Here is a 13747-nt window from a genome sequence, read left to right on the forward strand (position 1 = left end):
ATGGGGACAGACTTAAAGACCTCAATATGTATACTTTGGAGGAAAGGCAGGAGAGGGGAGATAGAATAGAGACATTTAAATATCTATGTGGCATAAATATGCATGAGTTGAGTCTCTTTCATTTGAAAGGAAGCTCTGGAATGAGAGGGCATATAATGAAGTTAAGAGGTGATAGGCTCAGGAGTAATCTAAGGAAATATTTTTTTACAGAAAGGGTTGTAGATGTGTGGAGCAGTCTCCCGGAAGAAGTGGTGGAGACAGAGACTGTCTGAATGCAAGAAAGCGTGGGATAGGCACATGGGATCTCTTACAGAGAGGAAGAGATAATAGTTACGGCGGATGGACAAACTGAAAAGGTCATTTGGACTTTATCTACCATCATGTTTCTATGTTTCTAGAAGTGTCCACTCGACGGTTTCTCTCAGCATTCAAAATTTGGGCACCCACTTGGCTGATAGCTTCTGCATACCCAGCTGCTCATGGATTATACACCCAAAACATTCCCTGGATATCTGTAGTGTCTCAGCAATTGTTTTAGCCAATATTTGTCGATCTGTCAAAATCAGGTCATGGATTTAACACTGTTTGAGACTTCCCAGACCTAAGAACATTAGAATTCCCATCTCCAGATCAGACCTTAGGTCCATCAAGTCCAGCGATCTGCACATGTGGAGGCCCTGCCAGGAATACCCTGGCATAGTTTTAGTTCCCATATCACTCTATGCTTCTCATAGGGAGATGTGCATCCAGCTTACCCATACCCATATCACTCTATGCCACTCTTAAGGAAATGTGCATCTAGTTTACCCTTAAATCCTAGAACGGTGGATTCCTCAATTACTTCCTCTGGGAGAGCATTCCAGGTGTCCACCACTCACTGCGTGAAACAGAACTTCAGCATCAGTCTGTGTCCTCTTGTCCGTGTCACATTGGACCTTTATATATATATACATACAGTAGTACTTTGGATTACGAGTATAATCCATTCCAGGAGCATGCTCGTAATCCAAAATGCTCGTTTATCAAAGCAAGTTTCCCCATAGGAAATAATGGAAACTCGCTTTGATGCGTCCCCCCCCCCCGAGAACCGGCATTGCTCCCCTCGAAGGCCCCCCCCTGCGATCCGGCACCCCCCTGACATGATCCGACCTCCCCTGACACGATTGGGCACCCCCCCGACACGATCCGACCCCTCCCCCGACAAGATCCGACATCCCCCCCGCCGCTTCTTACCCTCATCTGGGCACTCTTGAAGATCGGCCTCCTCGTCTGCTGGGCCTTGAGCATCTGAGCATGCTCAAGGCCTGCGAGTTCACGTTCTGAACGTGAACGTGAACTCGCAGGCCTTGAGCATGCTCAGATGCTCAGCCCAGCAGACGAGGAGGCCGATCTTCAAGAGTGCCCAGATGAGGGTAAGAAGCGGTGGGGGTGTGTGCCCAATTGTGTCGGGGGGGGTCGGATCGTGGCAGGGGGGTGCCCAATCGTGTCGGGGGGGGTCGGATCATGGCGGGGGAGGGGGGGTGCCGGTTCGAGGCAGGGGTGTGCCGGATCGCAGGGGGGGGGGGTGCTCGTAAATCGAGCCATGCTCGGTTTCCAAGGCTCCAGTTTTGCAAATGTTTTGCTCGTCTTGCAAAACACTCGCAAACCGGTGCACTCGTAAACCGAGGTACCACTGTATATATATTCTTTATTCATTTTAAAGCCATAAGTAAGTGCACAATATAATACAATCATATAACTCTATAAAAGCACTTAAATACAATTACAATTATAATCTATGACAAAAAGATATATCACCGCCCCCCCCCTCCATAATTATATCCAAAAACTACACTCAAATTGAGAAATTGAAAAATACATTCCAACCTCCCTCCCACCCACCCACCCTGGACGTGTATGTCAATGACTCCCAAATCTTCAGAAACTTCTTAAAATGTCCCTGATGTATAGACATACTTCATTCCATCTTAAAAATATGACATATATACTCCCACCAAAAGGTATAGTTCAGTCTATCCCAGTTTTTCCAATTCCTTAGAATAAGCTGTATGGCAACCCCTGTCATAATAAAGAGAAGTTTATTATTGTGAGATGATATTTGGCTTTTTAGCTCTCATCATAGTGCCAAGTAGCACAGTGTCATAAGTTAGTGCCTCTGGATTTTCCATTACTTTGTTTACCTGATCCCAAATGGATCTCCAAAATTGAAGTATCAAGGGACAATAAAATAATAAATGATCTAATGTCCCAGGTTTGACAGTGCCAACACCTATTAGACTTGGAACTATCTAATTTCTGTAACCGTACTGGGGTCCAAACTGCTCTATGTAACAAAAAAAACCCAAGTTTGTCTCATAGATGCAGACACCGTACATCTCATCCTCCAAGTCCAGATTCGTGGCCATTGAGACGCAGTAATCTGATGCTTTATCTCAATGCTCCAAATGTCATGAAGAACAGTTTTTGGTTTCTTATTCAAAAATCCAGATATTAATTTATTCCACTGAGCGGCCTGGTGACTCAGGAAATCCTTGCTGTATTCTCAGGTCGCAAAATCTCCACGCTGAAAATTTGCACACCACTTCACTGTGGAATATGATGGGCGTTTGTCACTCCGTGTTTGAATCATACATTCATGGATTTCCTTTGGAATTTTCTTCCTCAGTCATAGGAACCTCATAACTGCTTAGAATGCCACACTTGAAAATTCCACACTTTTTGTTGACATGGTTCAACCAATGATCTGAAACAATGTCAAAACATAGCATTGCAATTCTGCAAATTGGCACTTTGCAAAAAAAATTTTTTAAAACCCCCAAAACACTCTTTTCAGCTACAGTAGCAAAATAATTCTCAGAATTTAAGAAGTTGGTTGGGCTGAGAACTTTATAGCAACCCTTCATAAAAGTGGGGTCTTCTGCTGGATTCAAATAGGCACATATAGTAGAAGAGAAATAATATGTTGTAATTTTTATATAATATTTTTCAGATTGGAATCTCTATGAATTTGAAATGAGGTGTAAGCCCTAGGGCGCAATAGCGCGCGTTAAATTTCTGAGCGTGCTAGCCACTACCGCCTCCTTTTTAGAAGGTGGTAGATTTTCAGCTACTGCTATAGTGCGCGGTAATTTTGTGCACGCGCTAAAAACCCTGCATCTTCGTAAAAGGAGCCCTTAATCTAACTGGCTGAATCAGTCAGCAGTTGAGTTCCAAGTCAGTTGGTAGGAGAGTAACTGTCACAAAGGAGAACTGAAGTGTACTGAAGTGCTACAGTCCGAGAGAGTATATGTTTGAGAAAATAATGAGAATTTGTGTCATTTGGTAGTAAAATTGAATGAGACTAATAAAGTCAGTGTGCCTATAGTATGTGTGAGAAATTTAAAAGAAATTTTCTCAAACAACAGTGCAGGTAGACAACTTGAGGAAAAGGCTGTTCCTTGTATGAAATGATGCGGTATACAAACCTAAGGATTAGATTAGATTAGATTAGGATGGTTGTTTAAAAGTGCTAGAGAACTGAGGAAATGTCACTAAAATTATTTATAGTACGATTTATACTGTTCTGTCAGAAGTCCCTGGCTACTGCAACTCTGAAACCAACATGCTTGCAAAATAAATGTTGAAATATTAGTAGCTATTGTACTTAGTAACTTTGTTCAGATTTGTCTTTTTTTACGTTAGATTGTAAGGGATTATTCTCTGAAGAATTGTTTGCTACTTGCATGTAACTACTTAAAGAATTTTGTCTGATTCAGGTTTCTCCAGCCAAATTCAAATTTAAGAGTGCAATACAATTTACCTTGCACTTGAATTGTGTTCTGGTGGTTACAATTGGTTCTCATTTAGCCTAACACAATTTTACAAATATTACTAAAAGTTTTATTCCACCCATTCCATGAACTGTTTGGGTGAAATTGATTTTTATGCTATGTTCATCCTTTTGGGAGGATTTCGGCTAACAGACTCGGCTTAACGACTTCAAGAAATTGAGAAGGTAGCAGATATCTCTCTCAAAAAGGGGGCTGGTTATTCTATCTTTACTATTCCTGGTGATCTAGAGGTCCTAAGGATAGGAGTGATGCCCACTTGTTCCTGTTCCTTGTAGTTCCAGCCTCCAAATAGCTGGGCATTGGAAAAAGGCCTGCCCCTCCCTCTCTCCCTCCAAGACCCAGTCTTAGGCACCAGCAGCCGTTAAAACCCTAGGCACCCTCCATTTACGCCAGGGTTATTTCTTTATATTATCTTGGCCTAAACGATTGCACCTAAGTTAGGTGAATACCGGTGTCTAAGTCAAACCACACCCCAAATCTGCCCAGTGTCCATCCCTAACCACGCCTACTTTCTGGTAGGTACCTCAGAGTAGATGCCTATCTCGAAGTGGTAGGCGCCTACCAGCTAACTAAGGGCTCCTTTTACTAAGGTGAACTAGTGTTTATAGTGCATGCACAAAATTGCTGTGCAAATAACGCCCGCTCAATGCTGGCGATAAGGTCTAGCGCGTGGGGCAATTTAGCGCGCGCTATTCCGCCCGTTAACGCCCTAAAGCACCTTAGTAAAAGGAGCCCTAACTGTTTTTACATTGGGTTTTTAAAAATGTATTTATTTATAATTTTCAGTCATTACATTGAAATAATGAACAAGGAAAAAGACAATTCAATAACCTTTGACAGTAAATAACACATCAGTTCATTATTTCTTTTCAAGCCCATATTATCGAGGAGATATACTTCATTTCTAAAATATTAAATTAGGAAAAAATTTGAATGGACTCAAAAGTCCATTAATTATGGACTAAGGTCCAATCATTGATTAATTGGAGTTCAATCATTTTATTCATCAATCTATTTAGGTAAACAGCAATCATTTTGTTTCTCTAGCCACCAAAAATTGTTGTAACTGTATCAGATCCCAAAACACAAATTCAGTGTCTTGTAATTTAACAAACATAGTAGATGATGGCAGATAAAGACCCGAATGGTCCATCCAGTCTGCCCAACCTGATTCAATTTAAATTTTAAATTTTTTCTTCTTAGCTATTTCTGGGCAAGAATCCAAAGCTTTACCCGGTACTCAGTGGCGTACCTAGGGTATGTGGCACCCGGGGCCCACCATTTTTTGACACCCCCCATGTAAAAAAATATTTTTTGTAATGACCATGAAACGGAATAAATGGTCAGAATAGAAACAGGCAGTGAAAATTTTTTTATTCCAAACATAACATAACATAAATTATGTCTGAATTGTCATGACATCAGAAGTACATATGGAGTAGTTGCAGGTGATGCTTGGGACAGTTCTGATTGTGTTAGTTCAGTTTTATGTGTTTTTTGAATAGAAGGGTTTTTATTTCTTTTTGAAGGTTTTGCAGTCTGTGGTCGATGTCAATTGGTTGTAGAGTTGGGGGTCAAGTGTTGCAGCTCGAATGGCTAGGAGGTTGTCGAACAGTTTTTTTCTTTTGACGTTTTTGGTTGGAGGGTGTGTGAATGGTGCGTGAGTTCTCCTATGTCTGTTTGAGGTGGATTGAATTATTTAGCTGAAGAAATTAGTTACCCCCTCATCCCACACACATTAATTCTCTTCCATTATAAAAAAACATTGATAAGTTCCCAGAAAAAAAATACATTAAAATAAAAAGTGAAAACAAAGGCCCCTACAGATGAGAACATAACAAGAATAGCCTAACTGGGTCAGACCAATGGTCCATCATGCCCAGTAGCCCATTCTCATGGTAGCCAATCCAGGACACTAATACCTGGTCAAAACCCAAAGAGTAGCAACATTCCATGCTACCGATCCAGGGCAAGCAGACACTTCCCCCATGTCTTAATAACAGATTATGGACTTTTCCTCCAGGAATTTGTCCAAATCTTTCTTAAAACCAGCTACACTATCTGCTTTTACCATAACTTCTGGCCACTTCATTTTTAAGTTTAGATCTTTCCTTTCAAACAGAGACCTTGCTAGATGTCAAATACAGCACAAGGTAACTTCACATGGACTTAGCTGTGCAGGAAATGTGAATCTCCTCATACACCCACCATATAGTGCAAAAATATGCAAAGGTCTACATAGCCTAATGCCACACAAGCAGTGCTGTACAAACATATTCTGTAGGTCAATGCTAAGGATAACAAAGTTTCCTTCCTTGGACCAGAAGGAGATACTGATAAACCACTGGAAGAGATCCCAAAACAACACCCAAAGACCCACTCAGTGTGTGAACCAGTTGAGTGGAGTGGACTAACTGGGGGGTGGAAATGGGCTCGGAGTTTGCTCAGCAGAATTTCCCAGACCACCTCTTCCTCTCAACACATTGACACGCTGCCACCACCACCACTAGGAACACCTCACTGGGTAGGCCAGCTATGCTATAAACTTTATAAAACACATTATTATATTTTCTTATAAAGCACATATTTTAACTGAACTCTCTGACATCCTCAGCCTTTCCATTCACAAAAATAGAAGGAAGAAAAGTTCCCATTTCCTGTTGTCTCATGTCCCCAGCCTATACAATATTTTTTTTCTGCAGACCCTTCAAAAGTCTGACCAAATCCTCGTTTCACTTGCATTATAAAGTACTGAGGATGCCATCTCTCCCCAATCCCAGGTCCTAAAGTCTAAGACAGTAGCGCAAACTAATGCTGCCAGATTCAGGAAAAAAAAATTTCAATTCGATTCAGCCTATTGAATTGGTTTTTCAATTCGATTTTCCTGCCCAGTTGGGTGATTTTTTTCAAAACTCCTGGTGGGTTTTATAGCTTTTTCACCCCCTATGGCTTCTCCTAACCACACTGGCGCTGTGGTGTAAATAAAATAAAGAAACTAAAAGGACTTTTCCTCTCTCTGTTAAATCCTAGCTCACGTTTGCAGTCCAACACCAGCTCTGGCAGGATACACATTTCAAACCTGACATATTATAATCACAAAACAGAAAATAAAATTAATTTTTCTACCTTTTGTTGTCTGGTTATATTTCAAATCTTGTTGGTCCAAGGCTCTGGTTTTCTTCCGATAACTTGCTTGCCAGGGTCTCCTTCTTTCTTCTTTCTGCATGCTAACCATCCATCTGCCAACTCTGTCCTCCCTTTCCATTTCCCTTCTCTCCCCAGGAAGTCTGGTATCTTTCCTTTTTTTCATCTCCCTCCACAGATCTACCTTTTCTTAACTACCCTTTCATCCGGCATCTCTCCCTCTTTCCCCACCACCCCAGAGTCCACCATCTCTCCCTTTCTTTTCCCAATTACCCTTCTATCCAGTATCTCTATCCCTCCTCCACACCATCCCTTGTGTCCAATTTCTCTCCCTTTCTGTTCCTTCCCTCCCTAAAACCCATGGTCCATCATCTCTCTCCCTCTCCTCTATTTTCAGACCCATTATTTCTTCCCCCCCCCCAAAGTTTGGCATATGCACGTCTCTTTGAACACCCCCTTCCCTCTGTGTACTTCTAAACCAGGGTACCCCCAAAGGCCTGTCCCCCCCTTAAAGGTCTGCCTGTCCTCCCTTGAAGGCCTGCACCCCCCTTGAAGGCCTGTCCCACCCCCTTGTAGGCCTGTCCCCCCCCCTTGAAGGCCTTTCCCCCCCTAGAAGGTCTGCACCCCCCGAAGGCCTGTCCCCCCCTTGAAGGCCTGTCCCCCCCTTGAAGGCCTGCCTGCCTGTCCCCCCTTGAAGGCCTGTCCCCCCCCCTTGAAGGCCTGCACCCTCTTGAAGGTTGGCACCCCCCCCAAAGGCCTGCACCCCCTTGAAGGCCTGTCCCACCCCCTTGTAGGCCTGTCCCCCCCTTGAAGGCCTGCCTGCCTGTCCCCCCCTTGAAGGCCTGTCCCCCCCTTGAAGGCCTGCACCCCTTTGAAGGCCTGAACACCCCCTGAAGGCCTATCCCCCCCTTGAAGGCCTGTCCCCCCCCTTGAAGGCCTGTCCCCCCCTTGAAGGCCTGCACCCCCTTGAAGGCCTGCACACCCCCTGAAGGCCTATCCCCCCCTTGAAGGCCTGCCTGCCTGTCCCCCCCTTGAAGGCCTGTCCCCTCCCTTGAAGGCCTGCACCCCCTTGAAGGTCTGCACCCCCCGAAGGCCTGCACCCCCCCGAAGGCCTGTTCCCCCATTGAAGGCCTGTCCCCCCACTTGAAGGCCTGCCTGCCTGTCCCCCCCTTGAAGGCCTGCACCCCCTTGAAGGTCGGCACCCCCCCGAAGGCCTGCACCCCCCCTTGAAGGCCTGTCCCCCCCTTGAAGGCCTGCACCCCCCCGAAGGCCTGCACCCCCCCTTGAAGGCCTGTCCCCCCTTGAAGGCCTGCCTGCCTGTCACCCCCCTCCCCCTTGAAAGCCTGCCTGCCTGCCTGCCCGCCCGCCCCACCCTGAAGGCCTGATGCCCCGACCCACCCTGAAGGACCGCTCGCCCCCCTGGCCTCCCCGCACTACCTATGAAGCAGCCGCAGCAGGATCGCGATGTCAGCTATCCCTGCGCTGCTTAGGAGCTGCTTCCTGCGCCGCGGTCCCGCCCCCCTCCTCTGACGTCAGAGGAGGGGCAGGACCGCGGCGCAGGAAGCAGCGCCCAAGCAGCTCAGGGATTGTTGACGTCGCGATCCTGCTACGGGCTGCTTCATAGGTGTGCTGAAAAGTCAGTGGGGCGAGCGGTCCTGCGGGCGTGGGGGGGACTGAGCGGCAAGGCCGGGAACACCCCCTCAGTGGCGGACCGCCCCCCCCCCCCCTTGGTACGCCACTGCCGGTACTATGCTTGGGTTCAAGGCACTTACAGGGAAATTTTAAATAGAAGGATGTCTCCAAAGCTGCCACTCTAATTTTTAATTTCAAAAATTATTTTCTCCTTAGTTAGGTGGCTCTGGAGACATCCAGAAATATTCTTACCAAATCTCCACAAAATTTTGTTAATCTGTTTTTGAAGTACAATTCCATAAGTAACATCTTATCCATCTCACTCATGCAGGTTATTACCAGGGTGGAACGAATCTGGATCAAATCTTGACTCTCCTCTAAAAAATTTGTCAAATTAATTTCAGTTGATACTAGTTGGCCCAATTACATTGTTTTTTAATGGTGGTGGTGGTGGTGGGGGGGGGGGGGAGTTCAATTAACAGCACCGATTTAAGTCTACCGTATTTTCGCGGATATAACGCGCACCCGTGTAAAACGCGCACACAGGTATAGCGCGCAGAAATCACAATGATATGTACAAAAACTTTGGTATACCGCGCTCACGGGTATACCGCGCATGCTGCCCAACGCTCCTTTCGCCCGCCCTGACTTTCTGTGCGCTGTCCCGACTCTCCGTTTACCCCCCTGACTTCCGTGCACTGTCCCCCCTTGAAGGTCTGTCCCCATCCTGAAAGCCTGATGCCCCCCCCCGACGTCCGATACATCCCTCCCCCCGAAGGACCGCCGTCTCCCCAACAATATCGGGCCAGGAGGGAGCCCAAATCCTCCTGGCCACGGCGACCCCCTAACCCCACCCCGCACTACATTACGGGCAGGAGGGATCCCAGGCCCTCCTGCCCTCGACGCAAACCCCCCTCCCCCCAACGACCGCCCCCCCCAAGAACCTCCGACCGCCCCCCCAGCCGACCCGCGACCCCCCTGGCGCCCCCCACGGCCCCCCCACCCCGTACCTTTGGTAGTTGGGCCAGAAGGGAGCCCAAACCCTCCTGGCCACGGTGACCCCCTAACCCCACCCCGCACTACATTACGGGCAGGAGGGATTCCAGGCCCTCCTGCCCTCGACGCAAACCCCCCTCCCCCCCAACGACCGCCCCCCCAAGAACCTCCGACCGCCCCCCCAGCCGACCCGCGACCCCCCTGGCGACCCCCACGACCCCCCCACCCCCCTTCCCCGTACCTTTGATAGTTGGCCGGACAGACGGGAGCCAAACCCGCCTGTCCGGCAGGCAGCCAACGAAGGAATGAGGCCGGATTGGCCCATCCGTCCTAAAGCTCCGCCTACTGGTGGGGCCTAAGGCGCGTGGGCCAATCAGAATAGGCCCTGGAGCCTTAGGTCCCACCTGGGGGTGCGGCCTGAGGCACATGGTCGGGTTGGGCCCATGTGCCTCAGGCCGCGCCCCCAGGTGGGACCTAAGGCTCCAGGGCCTATTCTGATTGGCCCACGCGCCTTAGGCCCCACCAGTAGGCGGAGCTTTAGGACGGATGGGCCAATCCGGCCTCATTCCTTCGTTGGCTGCCTGCCGGACAGGCGGGTTTGGCTCCCGTCTGTCCGGCCAACTACCAAAGGTACGGGGAAGGGGGGTGGGGGGGTCGTGGGGGTCGCCAGGGGGATCGCGGGTCGGCTGGGGGGCGGTCGGAGGTTCTTGGGGGGGGCGGTCGTTGGGGGGGAGGGGGGTTTGCGTCGAGGGCAGGAGGGCCTGGGATCCCTCCTGCCCGTAATGTAGTGCGGGGTGGGGTTAGGGGGTCGCCGTGGCCAGGAGGGTTTGGGCTCCCTTCTGGCCCGATATTGTCGGGAAGTCGGCGGTCCTTCGGGGTGGGGGTGCGAGTGGTCCTGCCGGGGGGGGGGATGTATCGGACGTCGGGGAGTCGGCCGGGCAAGAGGGCTTGGGCTCCCTTTTGCTCCAATCGTGGATGCGGGTGCGGGTGGGAGCGCGTGCGAGCGGTCGTTCGGGGTGGGGGTGCGAGCGGTCCTGCTGGGGGGGTGAATCGGGCGTCGGGCGGGGTGGGAACTATGTTTTAAAACTTTTGTATACCGCGCTCAGGCATATAACGCGTGAGGGGTATGCGCGGTACGTAAAAACACGTATAACGCGCGCGTTATATCCGCGAAAATACGGTAATTGAATAATTAAGGGCTCCTTTTACAAAGCTTTGGCAACTGCTCCGACACTCATAGGAATTCTATGAACATTGGAGCATTTACCACACCGGCCCGCAGTAGAAACCTCTACCATGGCTTTGTAAAAGCCAGCGTAAGTTAGGCGCCTAGATCATCTAGCTGTGCCAATCTAGACGTCTAAATTCAGGCACCGTTTATAGAATCTGGGCCTATGTCCAAGCTCTGCCCAATGCTGCCTACTGGAAAACCTATGGGCTCCTTTTATCAAGCTGCGGTAGGCGTTTAACGCGCAGAATACTGCGCGTTCAACCGCCTGCCGCACCAGTCGCTAATGCCTCCATTGATGAGACGTTAGTTTTTTGGTGTGCCCCAGGGGTTAGCGCGTGATGAAATATCCGATGCGCTAACCCCCATAGCGCACCTTGATAAAAGGAGCCCTATGTGTGATTCATGTAAAAGGACACACACACTCCGTTTCCTTAACGTAAAACATGTTTTACCCATGAAAAAAAAAAAAAGTATTTTCCATTGCTCTACAGTACCTAATTCTCAATCTCATGTCCCCACTAGGTAAGACTTTTTGAGACTTCCAATAGCTATTTTAGAATAACTTATGGAGTTTATCATACAGTGCAATATTGAATTCTCTGAAACAACTAATGCTATTAAAAAGGGCCCGTCTTCCTATAAAGGTGTCACTTTACAAGGAGAACAGGGTTTGGGAGGAAGGGTTTTGAGCAATATCTATGACAGTGTATAAAATAAAAACATTTTAAAATGCGACAGATTTGTGGCTACAGAAGAAAACATTTTCATTACATAAGAATTGCTATTGATGGATCAGACCCTGGGTCCATCAGGTCCGGTGATCCGCACACGCGGAGGCCCCGCCAGGTGTACCCTGACCTAGTTTTAGTCCCCATATCACCGTATGCTTCTCAAGGGAGATGTGCATCTAATTTACCCTTACCCGTATCACTCTATGCCACTCTTAAGGAGATGTGCATCTAGTTTACCCTTAAATCCTAGAACGGTGGATTCTGCAATTACTTCCTTTGGGAGAGCATTCCAGGTGTCCACCACTCGCTGCGTAAAACAGAACTTCCTGATATTCGTCCTTATTCATTCTTATCTGTCTCTTTAAAAAAATAAAGGTGATTCTTGTATGATATCTTACTGCTGCAGGTCTTGTGGTCTGGATTCAGAAGGTATCCTTGCTTGCATTTACACACATAGGAGCCAGGTGTATTGATACAAAAGTGATCACAGCCATGGGCCACCGTAGCACACAGATGATCAGCTAAAGAGAATATACAAACAGGCCAAAGTCACTCAGCAGGAGGAATGCTTCAAAACATAACAACTTATTTATTAAGATACGGATAACACATGCTCGTATGTGAAGCTTCATTTTACATAGGACATTTCACATAAATTCTATTTATATAAAATTTTATCTTGTAAACAGCTTAGATCAACGGTCACAAACTCATGGGCCCCCAGGTCGTATTTTGTGGCTCGTGGTCTGTACTCGATCTCACACACTGGGCAGGAAGAGAGGCTCCGGCGTCGGCGTTAGCTGACTTGAAACTTCCTGCTGCTGTCTCATATGCCAGGACTCCTGCCTTCGCTTATCTGCCAGGATTCATTACCTCCTTTCTCTAGCCTGCTGCTGCTGGTCCGGGTAGGTGGAGACAAGACGAAGGCAGGAGTTTTGGCATACACGAATGCAACAGGAAGTTTCAAGTCAGCTGACACCGGCGCCAGAGCCTCTCTTTCTGCCCAGTGTGCGAGATCATGTACAGACCGCGGGATGCAAAATAGAGGTATTGCTGGGGAGGGGAGGAAGGAAGGGAGAAGGGGTACTGCTGGACAAGGGGAGCAGGGAAGGGAGAAGAGGTACTGCTGGACCTGTCAGAAAGGGAGAGAAAGGAAAGGTGCTACACACTGGAGGGGAGGATGAGATGGTGCATGGGGAGAGAGCATGTTGGGTTGGGGGGTGCAAAGGAGGGATGCCACTGAGGGAAGAAGCAAGGACAGAGAGAGAAAGTGTGCAGGAGGCAGAAAGTGTTGGACTCATGGAAAGTGCAAGATGGATGGGAAGGACAGCAAGTAGGGAAGGAGAAATGTTACACTGGGGAAGAGGGATAGGGCAGAGAGTGAAAACTCATGGACTCATGGAGGGAGAGAGAGAGAGAGAGAGATGTCGCTTGGTTGAGGGAAGGAGGACCAGAGAAGCATGCAAGAGGAAGAGAGAAAAAAATGTTGGACTGGTGGAAAGGAGGGAGAAATGTTGGACTGGGAGGGGGGCCAGAAAGGAGGAACGGAAGGAAGATGGACTGCAGGAGGCAGAAAGGAGGAAGGGAAAGAGAAATGTTACACTGGGGAGGAAGGAGGGAAGAAGAGAGATGTCAGACCATGGAAATAGGGAGGGATGGAAAGAGAGATAGGAAGGAAAGGTAAGACATGGAAATGTAGATTTTGAGAAGAAAGCAGAGAAATGGAAAAATTGAATATTAAGTTAATGCCAAATAATGGATGCAAGGCAGAAAATGAAGACGGAGAGAAAAACAGTCAATGGACAAGAAGGCCCTGGAAACATAGTTAAAAGCACAGAAAAATAAAGTCACCAGACAACAAAGGTAGAGAAAATGATTTTATTTTCAATATAGTGATTGAAATGTGTCAGTTCTGAGAAAGGAAAGATGTTAAACTTTAACTGAGAGGGCCGCAGAAAAAATAGGGTACTTGGAGGGCTGCAATAAAAATAGTTAATGTCTTATTAAATAAATTACAATTTTGCATGAGGTAAAACTCTTTATAGTTTATAAATCTTTCCTTTAACACATAAACTATAATGAGTTTTACCTCATGCAAAATTTCTTTAATAAGACATTAACTATTTTTTCTACGGCCCTCCAAGTACCTACACATCCAAAATGTGGCCCTGCAAAGGGTCTGA

The 13747-nt window shown here is 47.5% G+C and overlaps 1 protein-coding gene across 5 annotated transcripts in view; it reads right to left on the bottom strand.

The window, feature by feature from the left end:
* MATN2 (matrilin 2) overlaps nucleotides 1–13747 on the bottom strand; it is a 179932-nt gene that overhangs the window by 70030 nt on the left and 96155 nt on the right. For all 5 annotated transcript variants that reach the window (XM_033934328.1, XM_033934326.1, XM_033934329.1 and 2 more), the window contains exon 4: nucleotides 11963–12085. In XM_033934328.1, coding sequence (XP_033790219.1) covers nucleotides 11963–12085 — 123 coding nt within the window. The remainder of the gene's footprint in view (nucleotides 1–11962; nucleotides 12086–13747) is intronic.

Source organism: Geotrypetes seraphini, chromosome 2 (genome assembly GCF_902459505.1).
Source record: "Geotrypetes seraphini chromosome 2, aGeoSer1.1, whole genome shotgun sequence".
NCBI classification, from domain to species: domain Eukaryota; kingdom Metazoa; phylum Chordata; class Amphibia; order Gymnophiona; family Dermophiidae; genus Geotrypetes; species Geotrypetes seraphini.